Source organism: Oncorhynchus keta, chromosome 12, assembly GCF_023373465.1.
Source record: "Oncorhynchus keta strain PuntledgeMale-10-30-2019 chromosome 12, Oket_V2, whole genome shotgun sequence".
NCBI classification, from domain to species: domain Eukaryota; kingdom Metazoa; phylum Chordata; class Actinopteri; order Salmoniformes; family Salmonidae; genus Oncorhynchus; species Oncorhynchus keta.
Genome location: NC_068432.1, coordinates 11,430,514 through 11,458,278, shown reverse-complemented (window position 1 = coordinate 11,458,278; position 27,765 = coordinate 11,430,514). Strand labels below are relative to the sequence as shown.

The 27,765-nt window shown below is 40.9% G+C and overlaps 1 protein-coding gene across 6 annotated transcripts; it reads right to left on the bottom strand.

Annotated features, from left to right (window-relative positions):
- Nucleotides 1-27,053, bottom strand: LOC118390981 (HMG box transcription factor BBX-like). 6 transcript variants are annotated; one of them, XM_035781866.2, is made up of 17 exons: nucleotides 26,916-27,053; nucleotides 24,812-24,893; nucleotides 17,486-17,657; nucleotides 10,704-10,955; nucleotides 10,108-10,309; nucleotides 9,906-9,973; nucleotides 8,862-8,942; nucleotides 8,405-8,485; nucleotides 7,918-7,998; nucleotides 7,720-7,800; nucleotides 6,729-7,548; nucleotides 6,441-6,573; nucleotides 5,509-5,663; nucleotides 5,233-5,322; nucleotides 4,636-4,842; nucleotides 4,293-4,485; nucleotides 1-3,963 (listed from the first exon to the last, which is right to left on the bottom strand). In XM_035781866.2, the coding sequence occupies exons 3-17, from the start codon at nucleotides 17,642-17,644 to the stop codon at nucleotides 3,888-3,890; spliced, it is 2,679 nt and encodes an 892-aa protein (XP_035637759.1). In that variant the 5' UTR covers nucleotides 17,645-17,657; nucleotides 24,812-24,893; nucleotides 26,916-27,053; the 3' UTR covers nucleotides 1-3,887. The 6 variants fall into 6 exon arrangements, with proteins under 6 accessions (XP_035637759.1, XP_035637763.1, XP_035637760.1 ...); XM_035781870.2 differs by having other exon boundaries at nucleotides 7,720-7,797; XM_035781867.2 differs by lacking the exon at nucleotides 26,916-27,053 and adding an exon at nucleotides 26,294-26,598.
- Nucleotides 27,054-27,765: the final 712 nt, after the last annotated feature.

Genomic DNA, 27,765 nt, shown 5'->3' with positions numbered 1-27,765 from the left:
TGAGATGAAAAGGTTTAATATAGGTTACTTTAATAGGTGTTCAAGGAATAATAGTTGCGTCGGCAGACAGTGTTATGACATGACTCAGTGAAAGGGGCTGAGGGCGATGGCTAAGGGATCCCTCACTAAGCAGGGGCTCCAGTAAGGCAAGGCTGCATTGAACAACTGGGCTGTAACAATCAAGTCCATACATGTCATGATACAGTACTATTAACATAAATAAGATTGAGCACACATTATACAAGCTATCAGAGGAAACTTAAGATCTGGCGTCATCTCTTCAGAAGAACAAAAGGGAAGCCGTGATCTACATTCCTGTAAAGGGAGAAAGTTTTTTTTTTTTTTTTTTTAAATCTGGGTGCATATTCAGTTTTTCTATTTTTGTAACTAAATGAACAGCTATAAAAAAAGAAATTGTAATAAATAAGCTTGAATACAGAGGGTTTGGCAATTGTTCTTTGTAATTGCATGAGTGTCCCTGGTTTCACCCTTTCCTGAAGTGAGAGCCTCATTGAACTGCAGAGGAGAAACAAATAATTCCGTCCGGGGTGACACTGTCCCTTACAACAAAAAAAAAATCTCTCTCATATATAACTTTAACAGACGTTGGCAGGTAAGTCACAATGACTTACAACTCCACACACCTCCACAGAGTTCCCAGCACAGCAGCTGAATCGTCATGAGGACCATAGGTTGTAACAAACTATTCACCTGTGGAAACAGTCCACCATCGCATACACACACAGTAGAGTCAAGACCTAAATTGAATTAGAAAAATACATGTACAAAATCGATTACATTCAAGAGACAGTACTAGCACAAAAGGATATAGTCTATAGTCATTTCAATAACTAATAATATAGGAATTTTATGGAGGCATTTTCTAAATAGAAAAGGTTGAGTGAGGGTGATATATTATGGCTGTTTTTGACGATGTGTGGGGTTGGTTACCGACTTGATTCTAAAATGCTCAAATTAGATCAAAATACTTCAATGCATAATGTCATAAGATGGACATAAATACCTGTGTAATCTTTTAATTTCACTTAATGATATTACATTTTTAAAGATCATCATGATATCATTTTGGTTTGGATCATAAGGTGCAAATATTGTCTATTAAAAGAGGCATTGAAAAGGTGCCAGTACAATGTACACCATTCCCACTTGGGGTTTAAGTCTTAGGAAACCCATCAGATATATAGGATTAGTTGTGCTGATATAATACATTTGTTACCTGAAGATCTATACACCAAGAAAATGCAGTGCAACTGCTATGCTAACCTTAGTTTTCAACAGAATTTTCATTTAAAAGACAACTTTCCCTTTTCTTTGGCAAATGTCTCAGTTACAAGCATGTACATTGTCGCTCTTTTTGGGGAAGACAATTGCTTCATTTGTGTGAAAGAACAACACTGCTATCTATCAGTGGAAGAACTGCGTAGTTTACTGCTTGGACGACTTTAGTCACCCTTCAATTTATTTTCTCTCAAACCTGGAAAATATATACAGTATATTTAAGTCTTAAATGTTTGTTTTAAAAGCTTTCCTTCAAGCTTGGGAGTTTTAAAGTCATGATTTAGGTCTGCTTGTTTACAGTCCATTTGCCTGCTTTTAGGGATAAATAAACTAATACAGCATTGCTCGTATCCCTACAAGTCAGTCCAATCCTGACTTGTAATGATATATTTAATATAGTTTCAATATATTCTACTTTGTGGCATTATAATCCCTTGGCTAAAACTAAGTACCACCATTGGACAATAATAGGGTTGAGCTAATAGCCTTTTTAAATAGTTCATGTTGTGCCCTGACAGCACACATCATTCAGACGTAGCCCAGAAATGGCAATGCAGTTGCTTTAAGAATACAAACTCTGGAAACTACAGGTGGAAACTATGCTTTCTAGAAGCAGTGCATCTCATCTCAGTGCTCATTTGCTTAACAGGTACAGTAAGCACTGATGCATTATTTTGTGTATGAGCTTTTTTGACAACAGTCTTAATCCAGTAAACTAGGCCTCAGGAAAAGAAAACCGAGGTTGGGAACACAAGATAAAATCAAAAAAAGTAAAAATCTAGTTCAACAGCATCATAATACACTTAAGTGAAGGAGAAGAATCTAATATAAAAAGAGCAATAAACGTAAAGAAAAAGCAACAGCGAGAGAAGCATGGCTGAATGTAAGACCTAAGAAAAAGAGCATTGGTCAACTTCGAAACAAAAGAGTCATAATAATATAGCATAATGATAATTTCATGGAGGACATATCATTGGGGACTCTTCAACCTTGGAACTGGCTTGCACTGCTTGTATAAGCCTGAGACAGCTTTTTCCATCTGATTAGCTTACACCCAGTGCAGACGTCAAGAGTCCCCCAACCTTACTACAGCTCACACACTGTAAACAGAAGAATGGACACAAGGATCAGCTATTTGGATATGGAATGGATGCTAGCCTGTTCTACCTCGGTTAGAACATACAAAAAAACTACATTTTTAACAAAATAAAAAAATAAACAAACAAAGCATTAAAAGCAATTGTCTTGTTACTGAAAAACAAATACGTTCAAAATCAAAACCTTAATTATTCTCATTGCCTAAGAGTGGACCGTTACTTGGCATAAGAAAATCTCAAAGGCTAGTAGGAAAAACAAAAAGAGACCAGGGAAAACACATTGCCCTACCAAGAAAAAGTTACATCTTAAAAGCGCCTCCTACGTTAGTGCAGTGTTCTTTGTTAAAAAAAACTATCTTAGGAAACTAGTAGCACACATTTGGATTAGCCTTGTAGATGCTACGCAGACTGCGATAAGATCAAGTATTGACACAAAATGCATTTTCATCATTCAAGTATATTCAAACGGATGTAAGATTCATGTGAATGGTTGCGCGGTGGATGGGATGGCAGTGGTTGAGGTACGGCTAACGTCGTAATGAGAGAGTTAAGGCCATGGAGAACCGTCCATCCTGTCAGTAACTTTGCTTCTCATCAAATTGACCCCCACTGTAGGGGACCAACTGCCAGGAAAAACAGGCAGGTTCAGACTTACAACATGCTAACCAAAGGCCTCCCATCTAAGCTTAAACGTAAGCTTAAGTTCAAATGCAAGAGCCTCAATGTGTTGAGTTCAAACTGACAATGAAGGTTACACAGATCACTGTAGTAGCAGTTGCTAAGCTGGTGGGAAGGCAAGGGATGGAGTAATATGGAATACTTGACCATGGTGTGGAAGGTTAAGAGGTCTGCTTTATCTCTAGACCACACTAAATAGGCAAATCAAAATGAGGGTACCACATGAAATAAATCACAAAGGACTATCTACCAAGCTGTGTCAATTTGTTCAAGCAGGAAGGTGTGCAGGAAGCTACAAGATTCGACTCATCCCTACATTGAGGTATGCTTAGGTGGAGGGGACTTTGCAACAGTGTGTGAAAGGGGGAAGATGTTCTCTTACAAGTGGTCAAGCTGACCGTGTGTAGGTTTCCTTTCTTTTTTTGAAATGCAATTTTTGTTCGCAAAACTTGACCTTAAAATGGCGTAATATCGGACAAAGATTACACATTAACGTGAACACAACCTGCCTTCCTCAGGGTACTCTAAGTAGGTAGGACCGTACAGGAAGAGGAGGGAGGCGACATCCTACTGCCAAGGGAAGGGTTCAGGAGAATACTTAGAAGGTGAGTGGATGGGAGGGGGGTTCTTACCCCGCTTTCCCCCTCAGACCAGAGCTCTAGCTAATTCACCACAGAGGGATCCATCCACAAGTCACGTTCCATCTCCTTCCTTCCAGAACAGGATGAGGAGTCGGAGGTTAAAAGTTAAAACGCACACAACACACAAGCGTCCATTTCGTTTTGCTGGAGGCAGGAGGGCGGCTGATCCACTTCATTGGTCAGCGCAGGAGATGAGGACAGGGGTCTGGGCCATTTCCTTCTGGCTGTCGCCAATCACACGCTGGCCTCTGGTACAGGAGGAAGAGAAGTTGGTAAAGGTCAACCAATCAAGGTATGCACTTCTTGTTCTTGGAATTTGTGTTCGGATGATTTTTTTGTCTGCTTAGTGAAGTAGTGTTTTGTCTCCTCCCTTGTACTTGATTGATAATTTAAGGTCATAGATTAGATGTGAAACTCCCTGGTTATCTAAGGACACAAATTGATAGAAAATAAAACATAGCGCATTCACGTTCAAAGCGTACAGAGAAGAATTTAACAGTGTTTCAACAAAGGTTGAAAAGGAACAGCTTCCTTGAAGCAAAGGTGAGTCCCTCTTCCTATATTTCTGGCTGCCTACCTGTGAATGTTCTCCATGGCTGCCACCTCGGCAAGGGCAGACAGGCTAAAGAAGGCGGGCAGGACTTCGGGTGCACTGCTTCTATCTGCTTCCTCCTGCTTGGGTGCACTGTAGCACCCTGTTTCGTTGCATAAAGTCTCTCGGGGTAATGGCTTGTCGTCCTGCTCCGGGGTCAGGTCCCTGACTTTGTCCTCTGTGATAAAACGGACCAAAGCAGATGCCATGAGGCTATGTCATTCAAAATGGCCTCTCAAAATGGCATGCACAGCTAATCCCTCATTTGGCGTTTTCCAGCTCACATACGGTATACAGAATAAACTATTGCCTGTTAGGAAAGACTTACCCTCTGCTGGGGACACCCTGCCGTCGGCCGAGCGCACCAGGTGGGTTATTTTGCTCTTCCTAGCCTTCCTCTTCTGGCTGCCCACAGGTATGCTAGCGCTAGTTCCCATGGCCTCTGGGGAAAGCATGGCGGTGGCACATGGGACGGGGGTCTGCTTGGCCTTGGCAGCCGAGTCTGACATGGGGGAGTCACTATGCATCGCTATGTCTGAGAGGGGATAACATTTGAAAAGATCCACTCATTTTAGAATTATTGAACCAAAATTCTAACTTGAGATGTGGGCACCTAACTCCAAGATAATTCATGTGTAAATCATGAATTGACTGTAAAAAATGGATTTGGCCAAGACCCCTTTCTGCTAGATGGCTCACTATTTATTTACTCCTCACTTTGCAGTTTAAAACTTGTTCAACAACTAAAGAGAGAATATTTCACACGTGTCTAAATTCAATGTGAAATAAAAACGCTTGGTACTTACGTTGTCACTTTTTTACATTGAGTAATGTGTCCATTATCTCCAACTATGTGTAAATACCATGCCAAGAACATTCACAACTGGATTACAATCCACACACATTACATGATGCTCTAATTCACCTTTGTCCACAGTATTGGGTTTCTCCTTTTTCTGCTTGTACTTGCTAACAATCTTGTGGAATAAAGTCTTTTTCTGAGATGAAGATGGACCTGATATAACAAAAAAAGAAAAACAAAAATAGAAAAAAAAGCATTGCATGCCATGTTAAATGGTAACAATGTGGTCAAGTTCCTGAAAGCGAGGAGCAACAGGAGCGGTATGGGATGCGGAGGGATGGCTTCTGTCAAAACATATTGAAATGTTTGGTGAACATTCCAGTAACATTCTCTGCTTACCCTTGGCAGGTTTTGGGGGTTGTTCCTCCGGTGCGGTGCTAACGTCTGTTTTTTTCTTCTTGGTGACGATGGTGCTTTTCTTGTCGAACGTCAGAGGGCTGTACTGCGGCAGGCTGTTGAACTTCTTCTCAAACTCCTCCTCCAGTTTCCCCAAACTGCAAAGGTATGTTGTTGATTAGATACGGGTGGGAACATGCTCAACTCCACTTTTTTCATGAAGGCTTTCATCATGCGGAAGCGCGTTGTCATTTGTTTGTCACTGTAGTTTTTAATATTTTGATAGAAATGCCAACACAATATTACCTTTTCACGTTCCCTCTTGCGTGTTTTAAGTGTGCCTTGATTGGATAACTAAGGCCCACTGTTGCCATGTTCCTCGATTACTGAGCTATAAACCGTTTTACGAAGTGGCTTATTATCCATGTCATTCAAGCAGGACATTGACCAATTAAACATTGACCCTTCAAAAACCCCTAAAAATATGAATGGGACGAACCAACATTATTGTTAACGCTTAAGGAGGTGCCCACATTAATATTTCAAACACGTAGGAGTGCCCATAACCTAACCTGGCCTATTTGCTCTCTTCAGGGATTCCTCAAAGTCAGATGTAAACTTGCACACAGAGGACCCCAGTACACCGCAAAGAAAGCGGTGCGAGTTAAATAGACACTGAAAGAATAATGTATTTTCCACATCCAACAATTCACTAATAGTCTATAAACAAAACAGACTTGTGGCGTAAATGCAAAGAGCATCAAGCCACAAACGCACTTAGCCAATCTCCACTGCCATGAGTGCAAACTTGCTTCAGTCAAACGGGCTTATTGTTCGTTCGCTATATTCTGCTCCCACTAGTCATATTTCATTCAGTTTTCAGTGATAAAACCTAGCACTTTTTAGGGTAAAATGTTCTTGGACCGGGAACTCACCCTGGCGCCGTCTCGTCTTTGGATTTGGACTTCTTTAGCTTCTTGGGATTAGTGGGTCCCATCTGTGAGAAAGCCCAGGTCTCGTCAGTCCAGCCCCCTTCATCAGATCCACTTCGAAAAGAGCCTCTTTTGCCTGATTAACACACACACAGACATACAAAAACAGAGTTTAGAGGAGCCACCTGTGAAATTAAAATAAAAACACAGGAACTTGCTCAGAATGGGTGTAAAACAACAGCATATTGATAGTCATTGTGGAGATTGGGCAGGGGGGTTACAAATACATACCTCTGTCCACGTTGGCCCTCAGTGAGGTCAGCATCCCTTCCGACACCAGGGTCTTGTACAGCGCCCCCTTGCAGCTTCTCTCAGACTTCCTGGAGCCACACCCTTCAGCATTGGCCTCCGCTTCCCTCTGCTTCTCCTCGACTTTGTGCGGGGGGCTGGGAGGGGCAGTGGGCTTCTCCGTGCTGCCCGGGGTGCTGCCGATGCTGGCCTCCTCAGCCTCTGTCTTGGGGCTTGCTAGATTCGCTGCAGTCTCCACTGTCAATGGCAGCTCTGTGCGACTTCCATCCTCTTTGTCCTCCTCCATCTCATCCTCTTCCTTAGCCTTCAGGGGCCTCTTGGCTTTGGACTTCTTTTTGGGTGAGCTGGGCTCTCTTGGAATGGTAACGACGGCGGTGCTAGCCTTCTTCTTGGGTATATCCTCCTCGGCGTCGCCCCAGGCACCTTTAGCCACTGCCTCGATAGTGTAGAGGAGGCTCTCCAACTCAGACTCAGACGATGGTCGCTTTTTGAGGGTCTTTTTGGGCGAGCCCGGACGAGGGATCTTGTCTTTGTCCACCGCTTTGGGTGGCTCTCTGGCAGTAGCTTCTTGCTTCTTCTTCTTCTTCTTCTTTTTGACGCTGACCGCTTGGCCGCTGAGCAGCGGAGGACTGACGTTGGTGGGCGTGGAGGAGGAAGAAGTGGAGGAAGATGGGGGAGAGGAAAGAGGAAAATCTGTGATGTTGCCCCCAGTGTCCTCCTTGACCACCGTCTCAGTTTTGTAGTGTGGGGCACAGGTATCGTCCTGTGTCTCCATCTTCCCTGCCTCGGAGGCCAAACACATCTATACCAAACACAACAGTGCACATAAATTAACATTTCAGTAGTCACATCATTGTGAAAGTGCTGGAGATAACTATTAGTCATTTCCACTATAGGGGTTTTGAAGATTTTAGTAATATCAAATGGGCTTAAATGGACCCCTAAAGGTTTTGTGATGGAGGGCCTGCAGTACCTCAGCGAGCTGGAAGAGAGCCGACTGGCTACACTGCTTTCCCTCCGGTGCAGTCGACTGGCTTGAATCAGAGGAGATCTGCTTTAATTGACAACAGAGGATAATTAGACAAAACATCACTTTGCATAGTAAAGACAATACTATAAAGCACATGTAGTTGTGCAGAGTGGCAGACTTGAGACAGTGTAATGACTGTACCTCTGCCAGTTGAAAAAAAGGGGCCTTGACGTTGATCTTGGGTACGTCAGATTTTCCCTGCTGTGAGGTGCCAGACCACGTCTGGGGAAAAATGGGAAGGGAGAATGGATGAAGATCCTGGGATTATGTACCGGTATGTTCATATTTGTGACTTGTGTATACTAAATATTATGGTAGGTATATACTGAATGCTTTCATTTGTGCCCTCCCTTAAGGCATGCCCACACATTAGGAAGAGCCAATAGTGGAAGTATTGGCAGATTTGAATTTTGTTGATGTGGATTTCAGTAAGCAGGAAGGTACCCCACTCGGTTTAAAAACCAACTACTTAATAGCACATTAAAATAGCATGTAGAATGATAAAATTACATACTCATGCAGTATGTAAGCATGCTGAGCAGTTGGCACCTCGCCTATGAATGTTACAGGTCAATAACATTGAGCTAAAAGATGTAGTCACAAATAGCCTTTTCCTGAGAATACCCACTTCTGCCTGGTCCCCCCGACTCAAGGGCTTCCCCTTGCCAGCTGTGTCCGTTAAACTGGGCTGAAGCGTGCTGGAGGAGAGCTGGAAAGGGACACCACAAATTGATGGTTGGCTGACCCATTTCAATAGGAATGAGCCTCACTTCCTTTTCCCTATTGCAGCTTGATGTAAAGTCAGTGCAGGATAGGTCACAGAAAAGGCATAGTAGTGCCATTATTTTAGGGAATGTTATGATTGTGGCATATTTGGTGTGTTGGGTATGGTAGGGTTACTTTAAGAGCAAACTGAACCATTTCTATGCAAATAGATAATAAATGTAATGTAGGCTATTTCTTATACATCTATGCATATTGGCATAAAATCAACAAACTTGTGTCAGACTGCGGTTGCCGTGACAGGCCTACTAAATAGTGTTACAAGACGTTCAAGAGAACCATCCCATTCTATGTGGTCTTACCTCAGCAAGTTGGAATAGGGAGGAGTTCTCAGGGTGCTTAGTGACATCTGTGGCTCCAGACTTTGAAGAACTGGATGAAATCTGTGAAGGTTTAATTCACTCTTAAATTCACACATTCACCACAAACATTTGAATAACGTGATCTTTGAATTTGCATCTCACAGTGCTTTTCCAACAAATGAGAGAATGACTTAAGTCCTTCAGATATATTTCCACTAAAATAATGATTTCTAGATTAAAAGTTGTTGCACAACATGGATAAACTCAGTTTGACGAGTTGAAAAACCACTAGACCGGGCCTTTACGTTATTTTATAAACCCATATAACTGATGTCCCCTGGTGGTGAATTGCTGCACTACAGCCCAGGACCTACACTGGGAAAAAAATATGAACGCAACATGCAACAACTTCATTGATTTTACAGAAATACTGTTCATTTGGGGAAATCAGTCAATTAAATAAATAAATTAGGCCTTAATCTATGGATTTCACATGACTGGGAATACAGATATGCATCTGTTGGTCACAGATACCTTAAAAAGAAATGGGCCTCAGGATCTCGTCACTGTATTTTTGTGCATTCAAATAACCATCGATAAAATGCAATTGTATTTGTTGTCCATAGCTTATGCCTGCCCCCCATGGTGCGGTGGGGTTATGGTAGATAAATTAACATTCAATTTGCTGGCAATAGCTCTGGTGGCCATTCCTGCAGTCAACATGCCAATTGCACACTTCATCAAAACTTGAGACAAGACATCTGTGGCATTGTGTTGTGTGACAAAACTGCAAATTTTAGAGTGGCCTTTTATAGTTCCCACTACACCTGTGTAATGATCATGCTGTTTAATCAATTTCTTGATATGCCACACCTGTCAGGTGGATGAATTATCTTGGCAAAGGAGAAAGGCTCACATTTGAGAGAAATAAGCTTTTTGTTCATGTCGAAAATTTCAGGGATCTTTTATATCAGCGCATGAAACATGGGACCAACACTTTACATGTTGCATTTATATTTTTGTTCAGTGCAGTATGTGACATACCTCTCTGGCAGTAAGGGCATGCTCCCCAGCCAACAGTAGCATGCTTAGGCCACCCATCTTTGTGGGATCTGGGAAGGCACAAAATGAAGGCAAGGTGGGATTAATCTTTACTAATTTGACATTAATTCAGTGGCAGCTATGCTGAGACATGACATTCATATTTTATAAGCTGTTTTACCCAGAAATGTATCACTTGACGCACCTGCCATGGCGAAATTAAGCTGTGGTGTGCTGTCAGTCTTGGGCACTTTCTTGGCAGTGGCACAGCCCTTAGGGGAGTTGGAAGGGAAAGACCACACTTTTTTGCGTGCGTTGCTGACAGTGTGGCAGGGGCTCTTGACTGGCTTGTTGGTGGTGGGGCACCACTTGTAGCCTGGGTTAGCCTTCATGAAGGCATCCTTGTACTGGAAGATGACAAAGCCAGAATGGTTATCAGCAAAGCAATTAATACCTACTCATACTCATACATACTGAAGAGGTGTTGTCTAAGTATAGTCTTTCAAATGAGTTTGCTTGTGATCCTGTGTTGGAGCGCTTGATCTGCTCATTTGCTTGTCACACCGCACAAATCAGGGTTCATTCTCTCTGAACTCTGCCAGTCCACGAGGAAAAATAATCGCAATTTAAAGTACTCTCCTCAAATGACAAAATCAAATGGAATGGTCTGTTTAGAGAAACAGAAAGGGGCGAATCCTAACTTTAGTTAAATTTTAACTTAGTTAATTGAAGTTAGGATTCGCCCCCGAAGAGAATAAGAAACGTTTGACAGTTCCAGAACAGGGTTTTGGTCGTGCTCACCTCCTTGGCCATGTCCGTGTACTTCTGTTTCTCTTTGGGCTCCAGCACAGCCCACCAGTCAGCCAGGATCTTGGTGGCACCACGGTTGTCCAGCCGAGGGTGCTCCTGCCTCACCAGTGAACGGTGGCGCTTGCAGAAAAGCAGGAAGGCGTTCATGGGTCGGCGGGCCCGCTGCTCTGAAGAGTCCTCCTCCACCTCCATGGGCCCCCCGCATGCCACCTCCGGCCCCCGGCTCTCCCTGACCAGCAATGGCTGTGGACAGATGCATCAGTGATAGATATTTCAATCTTTATCATCTCTACCCCCACCACTATCATCATCATCATAACAATGGTAAGGCTCGATTGTTTCAGTTGATATTTCTTTGGGAATAATTCAAAATGTCATTTTTGGGTATATCCATTGGAATTCAATCACTTTTTGACAGAATCCCTTTTGATTTTAACCAAACTTTCCATACCTGTTTGTCCATGGAAGTGGTCATACCATGAGACATCCATGTCTTCATCATTTGAAAAGGTTTTTGGTTGACTTTGATATTTAAAAGCTTTCAAACAGGATTCTCAAACTATTTAATTTCTTGGTTATATAAAAATTACTTTTAACTTTAAATGTAAATTATTTAAAAAAACATGTAAACTCAGATTTGTTTCATATTCGTATGTTGTAGCTTAGACCCTACTTTACATCATCTGCTCTTGAATACAGGGTGGGTGTCATTTCAAATCTTAGAAATAGATTTCATAGAATGGACCTACCCCTTAGTACACCATTGAAATTTAAATTGAATTGACATTTTGACTTCTAATTACTACCACAAAGATGACAACCGGTCCACCCACTGTCAAATGTCAACTTAAAATGGTCATGTCTATTGGATAATCTATATTTCTAGGATTGAGAGTATAATTTAAAACATATATTCCCACGCAAGTCAACATTCTCTGGTATGGACCTCCATTGATCTTTGTTGTACTAATTTGCGAGTTGAAATGTCAATTTTATTCCCATTTTAGTAAATGTATAAGCCAAAACATAACACCCACACTGTATTCAGGAGCATCTCAAACTAAGCTGGGCACAACACAACCTCAGATCTAAAATAAGGGTCTAAGCTACAACATATGCAAATATGCATCATTATTTTATTGTATTAAGGTATAAAAAAAGACAATTTGTTAAACTGTTTTTCAAGAAATTATAAAATAGTATGACAATAGTTTGTGAGATTTCTATCATTTAAAAGCTTAACTGTTTATTTTTTCCAGTGGTGAAGACATGGATGTCTCATATCATGTTTGAGTATGCAAAATAGGTCAACTTTGAGCACCCTTATCTCTTGAATGTTTTGCCATTCAGGTCCAAAAAGTCACTTTCTGAGCACTTCTACAATGGGCAAAGATTTGGGCAATGGTCATTTAAATCAAAATGGGATGCTGTCAAAAAGCGATTGAATTCAAATGGATTTACCTTTATTTTTTTTATTTTTTAAAATATGACAAAATGAAAGTGAATACTTCTAGATTACATACAAACCTAGTTATCAAAAACGGTGATTCAGAAATTAAGTAACTGTTGAAAAAAAGTTTAAAAAGTGAATATTCTGTTAAATCATACACAAATAATGGTTGTTGACATATCCTATACTCCTTTGTGGCCAAAGCATAAGTTGGAGGGAGGGAAAAAAAACACTACCTCAATCTTGTATTTTAAACAGACCTTTTAAAGATATCACAACCGGCCGTGATTGGGAGTCCCATAGGGCGGGCGGCACAAGATTAGCCCAGCGTCGTCCGGGTTTGGCCGGTGTAGGCCGTAAATAAGAATTTGTTCTTAACTGACTTGCCTAGTTAAATAATTTGTATAAATAAATAAAAGCTCCAATGCAGCCATTTTTATCTCAATATCATTTCTGGATCACAATTATTATTATTTATTAAAACAAAAATAGCTTCTTAGCAAAGACCAATTTCTGTCTGAATATGGAGGGGAAAACAGAAAACTTGCTGTTATTGGCAGAATTTTGGAATTATTTATTTCAAAAACACAGAAATCACATTTTAGACTGCACTGGGGCTTTAAAAATGCTTGCCATTTCCTCATAGAACATGATGTGTTGGCTCATTGGCTGAGCTGGCCAATCAGCGCTCTACTCGCATCAATATTTAGGTAATATTTCATAGAAATCTGGAAACACTGGACAGTTACATTAATGTTTCAATCATATTTTACACAAGGTATTTGGGTCATTCCACAAAATGAGTGCCTTATGTCCCCGTTTGATATTTTAAGTAGAAATTGTGCATAAATATAGTTTTTTTTTTTTTTTTTTTTTAAATCACTCTTTAAGGTCAACACTGTTATTTGAACTTAAATCTCGTTTTAATATGGTTGAAACTATTGCTTTTAAAATATATTTTTTCGAAAGAAACATTGAACATCTTATAGTCAAATCATAGTGTAAAAGCAGTTGAGCTAGTTCTACTCTTTTTGGTGATTTTTCTGGTGTTGTGTGGTGGAAAGCTGAGCGGGTCGACCACATCAACCCTGTTATCCATAGATGGACATGCTAGAAGAAATGTACTAACAATTACATTCTTGTCCCTCCCTGTTGCAAAGAACAAGCTTCCATTCCCCCAGTCACAAGGGGCTTCATGGATGATTTAAGATGAAATTGTCAGCCCTGTTACTTTATTTGTCACTTAATATACTAATCTTTTTATTTAACCTCTTGAGATGGGAAAACATGTTTTTTTTTATTAAGTTCAACATGTGCTCTTTATGACAGAATGTAGAAATCAGGTGAAATAAAACTTTTTTCACCAAGTTACACTACTCAAAAGGCCCCTAAATTGGTGGAACAACCCATTTACTATACACAGTGTACAACATGTTAGGAACACCTTCCTAATATTGCGTTGCACCCTCTTTTGCCCTCAGAACAGCCTCAATTCGTCGGGACATGAACTTTACAAAGTGTCAAGCGTTCCACAGGGATGCTGGCCCATGATGACTCCAATGCTTTCCACAGTTGTGTCAAGTTGGCTGGATGTCCTTTGGGTGGTGGACCATTCTTAATACACCCGAGAAACTGTTGAGCATGAAACTGCGTTGCAGTTCTTGACAGACTCAAACAGATGCGCCTGGCACCTACTACCATACCCCGTTCAAAGACACTTAAATATTTTGTCTAGCCCATTCACCCTCTGAATGGCACACATACACAATCCATGTCTCAAGTCTTAAAACTCCTTTAACCTGTCCCCTCCCCTTAATCTACACAGATTGAAGGAGATTTAACAAGTGACATCAAAAATGGATCATAGACTGACCAGGTGAATCCAGGTAAAAGCTATGTCATGGACCTTAATGTCCTGTATACTCAGTGTATATCAAATTGAATGGGAATTAATCAGCAATTCCCAATTCAGAATTGACCCCTAACCTAGAAACAAATTGTTTTAACATGATCAGAAACAATGAGGGACTTCAAATCCAATGGCTGCACATCCTTTCAGACCAGCACTGTCTGTCTGCCCGCCCCCACATCCAGCCATGGAGAGATATTTCATAGAGGTGGTTAAGTACTGACGCTGGTGGTTCTATACTGGAGTCAAAGGTCACTGCAACATATATATATAGTGAACTAACAAATAGACTGTGTACATGTATCATGGAGCAATAGTCAAGTGGGACTACGGCAAGACTAAAGACTGGAAGTCCAGGGTCATGTTCAGTAGGTCTGAAATAGAGGTCGACCGATTATGATTTGTCAATGCCGATGCCGATTTATTGGAGGACCAAAAAGGCCGATACCGATTATTGGAGGGCCAAAAAAGCCGCTGCCGATTAAATCGGCCAATTTGTAAAATATTTTTTACATTTGTAATAATGACAATTACAACAATGCTGAATGAACTCTTATTTTAACTTAATATAATACATCAATAAAATCAATTTAGCCTCGAGTAAATAATGAAACATGTTCAATTTGGTTTAAATAGTGCAAAAACAAAGTGTTGGAGAAGAAAGTAAAAGTGCAATATGTGCTATGTAAGAAAGCTAACGTTTCAGTTCCTTGCTCAGAACATGAGAACATATGAAAGCTGGTGGTTCCTTTTAACATGAGTCTTCAATATTCCCAGGTAAGAAGTTTTAGGTTGTAGTTATTATAGGAATTATAGGACTATTTCCCTCTATACCATTTGTATGTCATTAACCTTTGACTATAATAATAATTTTAAAAAATTAAAAGGCAAATCTGTATTTTTGGGTGCTGATTTCCGATTGTTATGAAAACTTGAAATCGTCCCTAAAAAAATGCAGAACTAAGAACAGATATAGCCCTTGGTTCACTCCAGACCTGACTGCCCTCGACCAGCACAAAAACATCCTATGGCGGACTGCAATAGCATCGAATAGTCCCCGCGATATGCAACTGTTCAGGGAAGTCAGGAACCAATACACACAGTCAGTCAGGAAAGCTAAGGCCAGCTTCTTCAGGCAGAAATTTGCATCCTGTAGCTCCAACTCCAAAAAGTTCTGGGACACTGAAGTCCATGGAGAACAAGAGCACCTCTTCCCAGCTGCCCACTGCACTGAAGCTAGGTAACACGGTCACCACCGATAAATCCATGATTATCGAAAACTTCAACAAGCATTTCTCAACAGCTGGCCATGCCTTCCGCCTGGCTACTCCAACCTTGGCCAACAGCCCCCCCCCCCCGCAGCTACTCGCCCAAGCCTCTCCAGGTTCTCCTTTACCCAAATCCAGATAACAGATGTTCTGAAAGAGCTGCAAAACCTGGACCCGTACAAATCAGCTGGGCTTGACAATCTGGACCCTCTATTTCTGAAACTATCCGCCGCCATTGTCGCAACCCCTATTACCAGCCTGTTCAACCTCTTTCATATTGTCTGAGATCCCCAAGGATTGGAAAGCTGCCGCAGTCATCCCCCTCTTCAAAGGGAGAGGCACCCTGGACCCAAACTCTACAGACCTATATCCATCCTGCCCTGCCTATCTTAGGTCTTCGAAAGCCAAGTCAACAAACAGGTCACTGACCATCTCGAATCCCACCGTACCTTCTCCGCTGTGCAATCTGGTTTCCAAGCCGGTCACGGGTGCACCTCAGCCACGCTCAAGGTACTAAACGATATCATAACCACCATCGATAAAAGACAGTACTGTGCAGCCGTCTTCATCGACCTTGCCAAGGCTTTCGACTCTGTCAATCACCATATTCTTATCGGCAGACTCAGTAGCCTCGGTTTTTCTGATGACTGCCTTGCCTGGTTCACCAACTACTTTGCAGACAAGAGTCCAGTGTGTCAAATCGGAGGGCATGCTGTCCGGTCCTCTGGCAGTCTCTATGGGGGTGCCACAGGGTTCAATTCTCGGGCCGACTCTTTTCTCTGTATATATCAATGATGTTGCTCTTGCTGCGGGCGATTCCCTGATCCACCTCTCAGCAGACGACACCATTCTATATACTTCCGGCCCGTCCTTTGACACTGTGCCATCTAACCTCCAAACGAGCTTCAATGCCATACAACACTCCTTAGTGGCCTCCAACTGCTCTTAAACGCTAGTAAAACCAAATGCATGCTTTTCAACCGTTTGCTGCCTGCACCCGCACGCCTGACTAGCATCACCACCCTGGATGGTTCCGACCTTGAATATGTGGACATCTATAAGTACCTAGGTGTCTGGCTAGACTGTAAACTCTCCTTACAGACTCATATCAAACATCTTCAATCGAAAATCAAATCAAGAGTCGGCTTTCTATTCCGCAACAAAGCCTCCTTCCCTCACGCCGCCAAACTTACCCTAGTAAAACTGACTATCCTACCGATCCTTGACTTCGGCGATGTCATCTACAAAATTGCTTCCAACACTTTACTCAGCAAACTGGATGCAGTTTATCACAGTGCCATCTGTTTTGTCACTAAAGCACCTTATACCACCCACCACTGCGACCTGTATGCTCTAGTTGGCTGGCCCTCGCTACATATTCGTCGCCAGACCCACTGGCTCCAGATCATCTACAAGTCCATGCTAGGTAAAGCTCCGCCTTATCTCAGTTCACTGGTCACGATGGCAACACCCACCCGTAGCACGCGCTCCAGCAGGTGTATCTCACTGATCATCCCTAAAGCCAACACCTCATTTGGCCGCCTTTCGTTCCAGTTCTCTGCCTGTGACAGGAACGAATTGCAAAAATCGCCGAAGTTGGAGACTTTTATCTCCCTCACCAACTTCAAACATCTGCTATCTGAGCAGCTAACTGATCGCTGCAGCTGTACATAGTCTATCGGTAAATAGCCCACCCATTTTTACCTACCTCATCCCCATACTGTTTTTATTTATTTACTTCTCTGCTCTTTTGCACACCAATATCTCTACCTGTACATGACCATCTGATCATTTATCACTCCAGTGTTAATCTGCAAAATTGTAATTATTCGCCTCATGCCTTTTGCACACAATGTATATACTCTTTTTTTTCTACTGTGTTATTGATTTGTTAATTGTTTACTCCGTGTGTAACTCTGTTGTCTGTTCACACTGCTATGCTTTATCTTGGCCAGGTTGCAGTTGCAAATGAGAACTTGCCTACCTGGTTAAATAAAGGTGAAATAAATTAAATAAAAAAATTGGCAATTCCGATTAATCGGTCGACCTCTAGTCTGAAACTATCTGTACTTGACCAATAACAAATGTTATCATTTCAAAACGTGCCTACTGAATGCATCCCAGATCTGCAAAAGAAGACGCCAACCTTCTCCAGTTCTTCTTCGTCCTCCTCCTCTTCCTCCTCCGAGAAGTCCAGGGCCTTCTTGGAGAGTAGCGGGTGCCATTGTAGACACTTGCGCTTGGGCCGCTTGCCGCTCACCTCCACCTCCACAGGAGGCTCCTTACCCCTTCCTCCACCTTTCATGGCGCTGCCAAGCCTGGAGGGGGGAGAAAGATAGTCAGAGTTCACTCACAACTTATTGTGGCATAGGATCAAGTTCCATTTAGACACTGATCTTCGGTCAGTTTTCCCCATTAATGCTTAAAGCATCTGCGAAACAGCGTCACTGAACACTCCACCACAGTTATTGGTTTTGTTGCTGAGCTGAGCATCACGCAACATGCAAAAAAAATTAAAAAGGTGCAATACATACTGTGCTATCGCCCGTGCAACAGTATTTGTTGTTGGCTGTAACTTCTTTGTTGTTGTATTTATCACAAATGGACACGCAGTTTCACCAATATGGATTGTCGTTTTAAGGTTAGGATTGGGGGAGGGGAAGCAGATGCCAGATCTTTACCTAGGGGAAATTCATGTCGGAGCATTTGGTTTTGGGTTTTGTTGAGCGCACTGATCAATGACTTTGTAAGTAGCACTATACAAATACATTGGATTGATTAATTGACTGAATTCTTTAGTCTCTTGAGCAACTGCTGGTGTTGGCCATAGTAGTAACAGAGACTAAAGGTCATGAAAAAGTGATCTCTTTAATTAGACACCCTGACGAGGGCTCAAACGCTGGTCCCTGTGACTGTCCTTCCAAAGCCAATATATTATACCAAAAGGCCAAAATCGCTTGGTAAGGTCACTCTGTTTTGTACTAAGATACAGAATTCGCAGTAAATTGAGGCTGCCATTTCGAAAGTACTTTGAGACTGAACACCAGACTGCCCATGTCTCTAATTGGCTGATGGCATCATCACTGTGGCCAGGGTGTGGCCAATGGAGTGCACAATTCTATGTGTAGATATACGCTTGCAGAATAGTTTGGACTTCTTGCGTGTGTGGTGCAATGCCATTTAGCAGATGCTTTTATCCAAAGCAACTTAGTCATGTGGGCATACATTTTACATATGGGTTGTTGTGAAATTGTTAGGTATTACCGCATGGTCGGAACTAGAAGCACAAGCATTTCGCTACACTCGCATTAACATCTGCTAACCATGTGTATGTGACCAATAAAATAGGATTTGACAACCATTAGATTCTACACTTCTATACTTGGGTATAGCAAGAAAACCTCAAATCTGACAAAAGAAGACAAGTCTGTGTTTTAGGGCAGGTTGTGATACCACAGCATTTGATCAGATTAACTCACATCTGTGTGTATTTACTCTACTGTAAAGGGTATGCAGTATCTATCCTTCAATTTCTGTAAATTAACTACTGTATTCAATACTTAGAAAAAAATAAATGTAATTGATAGCTGGGTCCAATGCTTTTCTAATATTTTTTCACTGCCCTCAAATATTTTACTAATAGAAAAATATATTTTTTGTTAAAGGGCAATTCCGCCACTTTTCAATCTCATTCATTATCTACAGCGCCATACCAGTGTCTACATGAAGTGAGGTCCAAAAGTATTTGGACAGTGACATGTTTGGCTCTGTATTCCAGCACTTTGGATTTGAAACGCTACAACGACTGAGGTTTAAGGTGCAGACTCTCAGTTGTGGAAAAAGTACTCAATTGTCATACTTGAGTAAAAGTAAAAGATAACTTAATAGACAATGACTCAAGTAAAAGTCACCCTGTAAAATTCTATTTGAGTAAAAGTATTTGGTGTGAAATATACTTAAGTATCAAAAGTAAAAATCATTTCAAATTCTTTATATTAAGCAAACCAGATGGCATCATTTTCACATTTTAATTTATGGTTAACCAGGGGCACGCTCGAACACTCATTTACAAACAAAGCATGTGTTTAGTGAGTCATCAGTGCAGAGGCATTATGGATGATCTCTTGATAAGTGTGTGAATTTGATCAACTTCTTGTCCTGCTAAGCTTTCAAAATGTAACAAGTACTTTTGGGTGTCAGGGAAAATGTATGGAGTAAAAAAGTATACACATATTCTTTAGGAATGTAGTGAAGTAAAAGTTGTCAAAAATATAAATAGTGAAGTACAGATATCTCCAAAAATGACTTAAGTAGTACTTTAAAGTATTTTTTAAGCACTTTACACCACTGCAGACTCAGCTTTAAATTTGAGGGTATTTTCATCCACATCAGGTGAACTGTTTAGAAATTACAGCACTTTTTATACATACTGTAGTTCTCGCCCCCACCCCCATTTCAGGGAAACAAATGTATTTGTTTCAAATCCAAAGTGCTGGAGTACAGAGCCAAAAACAAAAACACGTGTCACTGTCCAAATACTTACGGTGACCGTATTACCACCACAACAACGGTCACGAGTATGGCAGTCTAATTCGATGTAACCGTTTAGTCACAGTATTTAGGCTTCTCCAAGCTCTGATGTGGCTGACGTCATTAGTAGCCTAACAAACTTGCTAACTACCTGGTACTCAGCACTCTATGGTCTCTCAAATCACCCTTATATCAATGCAAATGTAATCAAAAATCTAACCAAACACTTCATAAGAGCCCATGAGCTCATGTTGGGCAACATTTCTATATGCCAGTGATTCTCAATTCTGGTCCTGGCTATCCAAAGGGGTACACATTTTTGCTTTTGCCCTAGCACTTCACAGCTGATTTAAAATGATCAACTCATCAAACTTTGACTTGAATCAGGTAGTGCTAGGGCAAAAAACAAAATGTGTACCCCTTTTGGGTCCCCAGGACCAGGATTGAGAACCACTGCCATAGACTATGCAATTGCGTTAGAAAACAGTGATGGGCCTCTATCAAAAAGAGGATCCCATCAGCTTTCTATAGGCGAGGCCTACTATATTCATTTCTCAACCTTCGTAATATTAAGCACATTGCTTCTCTTGAAAAGAGGAGTCTAGTATAACTGGTTGGCATGAAAATAAATCACGGGGAAAAGCGTCCTCCATTCGCTATTTAAGTTATTGTACAATGTAGAAAATAGTTTAAATTAAGAAAAACCCTGGTTTGAGTAGCTGTGTCAACTTTTGACATTATATATATAATGTGTCGGCAGGGTAGCCTAGTGGTTAGAGCGTTGGACTAGTAACCGGAAGGTTGCAAGTTCAAATCCCCGAGCTGACAAGGTACAAATCTGTCGTTCTGCCCCTGAACAGGCAGTTAACCCACTGTTCCTAGGCCGTCATTGAAAATAAGAATTTGTTCTTAACTGACTTGCCCAGTTAAATAAAGGTTAAAAAAAAGACTCTCTTTATAGCTTACATTTTATTCGCTGTTAGTCAGCACCTCTACACTAAATAATTATCTCTGGGTGTGCGCCAACTCATGCTTTTGATGATGTCATCGCGGTAGAACTTTTAAGCTTCATATTTTTTAGAAATGCACTGTTTTCACATATGTAGACACTGGTATTGTACTGGAAATAATGAAAATGAGGTTGAAAAGTGGTGGAATTGCCCTTATTCAATTACCCATCACACTAAACATTTAGCAATTACAGGATGCATTTCAAACTTCATGTGCAGTAAACTTTCGTATGACTTAAATCATTTTATCGATAGCAGTGGGAAAAAAAGGTTGCTTTTTGATAAGGACACCAAAGACGTCAAGAGCGATAGGCATAAATAAAAGGACAGCACTTCTAATAGCTTATTTGCAGGATAACTTTTCTTTCATATTGATTTAGAGATTTAAATGTGGCACTGACTTGTTCTTGGATTGCGGCTTCAGAATTGTCTCAATTAAGAGTTTGGTGTTCGACTCGTTGGGCTATCTATGCACGTGCGGTTACAAACCTGGCTTGCGTTAGCGGCAGGTACAATATCAATATCCACCTTCCTAAAATGGATGAAGCCCGTTGGAATGTGAATCTGAAGCTGGCTAGTTAAAAAAAAAAATAATAATCCTGAATAGATCTAGCTAGCATCCGAGTATACACCTCAGGACTTTGATAGATACTTGCCTCTGAGTTCCTTAATAGGAGCAATCCACAGTTGAAACAATAAGAGAGCAGGCTTCCCACCAGTCTTTCAGTAAAAAGCTGAGGGACTGGGTGGGAGAAATGTAACCACTCAAATGCATGGATAGAGATACACATGCATTGACCAACCATCCATATCAACATGGATGGTCAGTCCATTTTGAGGCTTTACAGGGTTTGTTTACATTTACTTTGTTTACAAACATTGGCGTAAAACATGCTTATATTTTGGGTTCTGATGGGGGACGACAGTTTAATCTCATGAGGCATTTGTTATATTCTTCAAGAATCAATGGGTACATTTCATTAATTAAAAGTCCAAAAATGAATGTAGCAACTGCAGATTGCCCCATTAATCCACCATATAACATCTTGATACATTTCTCATATCTTGTGGAGTTAACAAGGTGATAAAATAAACAAAAAGACATTTGTCTTTTAACAACAATGATTAGAGTGCTGGTATATCAGACAGGTAATTGTCTTCATGTGCAATTCTATCCCTCATTACTACTGTAATTGGCATCTTGTGCTATTTGCATGTGGAAATGTTACATGTACAGTCCCTTCAAAAAGTATTCACACCCCTTAACTTTTTCCACATTAAATGTTTCATTAAGTTAAACTTTTTGTTGTGTTATTAAACATTAAATGCAACAATTTCAAAGATTGTACATACAGTTCATATAAGAATCAGTTAATTGAAATAAATTAATTAGACCCTAATCTATGGATTTCACATGACTGGGAATACAGATATGCATCTGTTGGTCAACAGATACCTTAAAAAAGTAGGGGCGTGGATCAGAAAACCAGTCAGTATCTGGTGTGACCACGATTTGTCTCATGCAGCGCGACATCTCCTTTGCATAGAGTTGATCAGGCCGTTGATTGTGGCCTGTGGAATGTTGTACCACTCCTCTTCAATGGCTGTGCGAAGTTGCTGGATATTGGCGGGAACTGGAACACACTGTTGTACACGTCGATCCAGAGCATACCAAACATGCTCAATGGGTGACATGTCTGGTGAGTATGCAGGCCATGGAAGAACTGGGGCACTTTCAGCTTTTAGGAATTATGTACAGATCCTTGTGAAATGGGGCCGTGCATTATCATGCTGAAACATGAGGTGATGGTGGCGAATGAACGGCACGGCAATGGGCCTCAGGATCTCGTCACAGTATTTCTATGCATTAAAATTGGCATCAATAAAATACCATTGTGTTCGTTGTTTATGTCTGCCAGTACCATAACCCCACCACGGGGCACTCTGTTCACAACGGTGACTGTTGTTTAATGATCATGCTGTTTAATCAGCTTCTTAATATGCTATGCCTGTCTGGTGGATGGATTATCTTGACAAAGGAGAAATGCTTACTAACAGGGATGTAAACAAATTTGTATACAAAATTCAAAAGAAATAAGCTTTTGGGGAATATGGGACATTTTGGGGGTCTTTTTTTCAGTTCATGAAACCAACACCATGTTGTGATTATATTTTTGTCCAGTGTAAATTCAGAAGTAAAAGTGTGCAATAATAGTGTTTACCATGATTTTTCAAATGGCTACCCCATACATACTATCATTTGTAAGGTCCCTCAGTTGAGCAGTGAATTTCACGCACAGATTCAACCAAAGACCAGGGGGGGTTTTCAATGGCTCACAAAGAAGGGCACCTACTGGTAGATGGGTAAAAAATTATAATAATCTGACATTGAATAACCCTGGTGTAGTTATTAATTACACACTTTGGATGGTGTATAAATTCACCCAGTCACTACAAAGATACAGGCGTCCTTCCTATTTGCAATAAGGCACTTAAGTAATACTGAAAACACTGTTGCAAAGAAATCTACTTTTTTGCCCTGAGTGGCACAGCAGTCTAAGGCACTGCATCTCAATGCTAAGAGGCGTCACTACAGACCCTGGTTCAATTCCAGGCTGTATCACACCCAGCCGTGATTGGGCGGGTGTGATAGGGCGGGGCACAATTGGCCCAGCATTGTCCGGGTTAGGGTTTGGCCGGGGTAGGCCGTCATTGTAAATAAGGATTTGTTCTTAACTGACTTACCTAGTTGAATCAAGGTAATAAATAAAAAACTGTCGGGGGCAAATCCAACAACACATCACTGAGTACCACTTCATATTTTGAAACATGGTGGTGGCTGCATCATGTTATGGGTATGATTGTCATCAGCAAGGACTAGGTTTATTTTTTATTTTTTTTAGAATAAAAAGAAAACCAAGCTAAGCACAGGTAAAATCCTAACAGACAACCTTGTTCAGTCTGCTTTCCAAGACACTGGGAGACAAATTCACCTTTGAGCAGGACAATAACCTAAAACACAAGGCCAAATACACACTGTAGTTGCTTACCAAGACAACATTAAATGTTCCTGAGTGGCCTAGTTACAGCTTTGACTTAAAATCGACTGTCTAACAATAATCAACATGACATTTTTTAGTTTTATATAATAAAATGGGCAAATATTGTACAAGTGAGGTGTGCAAAGCATTAGAGTATTTTGTGTAGATCGTTGACCCACGAAAAAAGGTCCCACTTTGTACCAACAAAATGTGAAAAGGTAAAGGGGTGTGGATACTTTTTGAAGGCATTGCATAACCTTTAACTTTGTTCAAACTGGTTTGCAGTCTCTTTTACCCAGTGAATATCTTAAACTTTGCATACTACAAAAAAAAAGCATCAACTACAAATCATGTACTAGAATTGGGCACTGAGTTTTTCCTTACCATGTGACCTAACAAGGGCCCTGAGTTTTTCCTGGTCAGGTTGGTCAAGACAAGCTCAGAGCCCTATGAGGGTTATGCTATGGGGGAGGCATGCATGGTGTGCATACACACCTGAGATAGAGTCACACTGTTTCACCATTGTTGAATCAGCTCGTTAGTGTGCAGGTTATGCAACCACAGGATTGTAGGAATTACACTTAAATAAAGTAATTATGTAATTTGGAAACATAAATCATCTTAATTAGAAGGCTATATCTCAATGACACTGCGCAATTATTGACATAACCATAGAAATGATTATTGTGCTTACACTCAAATCAGGTATGACAATCAATTATGTAATATTAATATGTTGAGACACAGGCTATATTGTTAATATGAGGGTATAATAACATGAGGCATTATGGCATATCAATGAGTGGATACCATGGGCAATTGACAAATAGGTAAACAAAAGAGAAGAAACCTTGACCTGGAGGATATGGGATGGATTGCAGGCATACTTACTTAGGCACAGACTATGGAAAAGCTGTATCTGAAAGATGAAGATGAATCTGTCAGTCAGGCTTTGTCATGCGATGATGATGACCTATAAAATACAAGACACTGCTCTCAGTCAAGCGATACATTTGCAATGCTTGGTTAACGCACCAAAGAACCAGGGGCTAGGATTCTAGTTTTATTCTTCAGAAGCCATAGTAAACATGTTTATTAATCATCACTGTGACAATAACTTAAAACGGGTGTGTAGTCGAGTCTTCAATATGTGATTAGGCTTCGAACTATTGTGGGACATTATTTGTTGTTGTTGAAACACGGTGTCGATTCCAAATCTGTGCAGTCCATCGTACATGGGCGCTTTTCAGAAACCCAGGAACGTAGACAATAGAGCAGTTAACGCTCAGTACATAATAAAATACGCAATATCAGGTAAATACAGTTCAGTCGAAAAGATTGGCTATACCTTACTATTGTAGCGGTTATTTTCTGGTAAGACCAGTGCTGACTGTAAACCCGATTAGGCTGTCAAGGAATCAATAAAGTGAACCCACCGTAAACATTACATGAGCAACATTGTTCATAAATTAGTATAAACTAATATTTTGTTTACCTAACCCAAAATCCTTAGTATGAAGCTCACATTAGCATCTATGCAAAATGTCGATCTAGGGTCTGAAAGGATAGACAAGCGAATGAGAGTCCATCTTGCTTTGGGGAAAATGAAGTATAAATCTCACTCCTGTCAAACTCGTATGCATTCATTGACAAAGGTATTCCACATGGACAAATCGGCACCTTTCATTACTTAAACTAGGGATTTTCCGTCCAGATATTTGCGGCAATACGTTTAATTGGCATCATAGTCACCATTTCCTACCAGTTACTAGGAATAAAAGTAGCTTGTTAGCTTGCTAGCTCTCAGACTCAAATTGCTCCAGCCCGCCTGCTGAACGTGTCGTATGCAAAACATGCAATGGTTCCAAAAGGCCACGAGCGACTACAAGTGACAAACATCCATGGAATTGTAACCAAACTTCACTAATTTGATTGTTTTCACGCAATCGAACGCTGCCACCATTCGTTTAGTAACAATGTAGCCGTGCATTTCATAGGGGTAGTGCTCCCGTTTCTCAGAGGAATGCAAATACTCTCGCTTTACCATGTCGTACATGTTGTCTCAGTCTTTTGCATGGTCGTTTTTTACCGAACAATGACTTAAAATGTACACCAAACGGCTTTGAGGGATGGAGTTTACGATTATAACAACACGTTTATAAATGAAAGCCCATTGAAGACATTAAATAATTCACGAAAAACAAAAAAGCACCACGCTGACCACTTCGAGAGCGGCGATACACTGATACAAACCTCACACTGGATGACTGAGTGGTTTAGGTGAAAACGACACTGTGAATTTGATAAGGGCTAAAATACCAACAAGTTCTCTGTCATGACGGCATATAGCCTAGACTACATATTCAAACATACCTCTGATACCCAGCTCGAATGCCAGGGCCCTCTCATCCCCAGCTGCGTCCACCTTAAAACTTATTGACACATAACAGTTCGGCACTGGCTGTACAATAACACAAATATGAGCTCTCTTCACCGGATGAACGCTACAGAGCAACACAACAATCGGAAATCACCAAACTAAATATGAAAATTCACGAATTATATCGAAATCAGATAAATGATCAGTTACATTAGGTCGCAGTGGCGTACTTTCGTTTTCCTCGAACAAATTTTGCATCTTCTCTAATCTACCCTCCCCCGTTCGAACTGTTCTAGGGCTATGGTCTTGTAAAGCCTTGTGCAGTATGATGTCTATAGCCAAGCACTGACTGGCCTAGCCGTGTCATCACCCATTCAGATTCTGGCCTTACAACACACATATTTTAAACAAACTTTCTCTATGCAACGTGCTTTGAAAACGTCACTGAAAAGATGTGACTAGCGAGAAAAAAAAGACTGTTTATAAGCAGAAAGTCACTGCCTGTGTCTCAGTCGTGTGTGACTACTTAATATAGCTTCCTGGGTGTTGCGTTACAGTGAGGGATCGGAGTGTTTGGAAAATAAAGTGTAACAGTCAAAGTATTCCAGCACTCACCTGCAACAGGCCACCCAGAATGTAAAGGTAACTAAAGCGTGGTGCTCCAACTGAGCCGTTGTCAACCTCATTCACCCTCGCTTAGTGTTCTTCTCTGACCAGAACCGTTTTTACAACATACAGAGAGTACTGTACATACAGAGTGAAAATAGCCTTATCATGTAAGGCTGATCGTGATTGGCGGATGGCTTGAACGACAGCCCGAATCAACCAAACAGAGAGAACATTACAGTTGTGTATTGTTCTGAGACAGCAAGATATAATGTCTTCATAATGTTCAGGACATGTACAGTTACACTGTACAACCAGGTAGGGTAGAACGAAGAAAATGCACACCAATTATTCAGAAGCCATACTCGCACATGGAATCTCATTGTAAATTAAATGTACACAGTATAGGCCTATACTGGCACATAGCCTACAAATTGACACTACCGGCAGCTGTAATGTTTCACGGAATAAGCGCTTCAAATTAAGTCATGTTTAAAGCTAGAATCGTTAGTTGCTACATCAATTTTTGGACTTACAAATTAATGATATATAGGCCTAATAATTGATTCTTGAAGAATATAACTTGTCTCATAAGCATAGTTCAACTATCGTACCCCGTCATAACCCCAAATATACGCTTGTTTTACTCCAATGCTTGTAAACAACGTGCATGGAAACAAACAATGTATAGCCCCAAAACATGGTTAAAACTATTTGATATCATGGATGATCAGTCCTTGCATCCATAGGTTTGTCTATGAATTTGAGAATGGTTACATTTTTTCAACTCCCATCCCTTAGCTTTTTAGAGAAATGGGGCGGAGAAACCGACGTCTGTGTGCATCTAACAGTAGGCTAT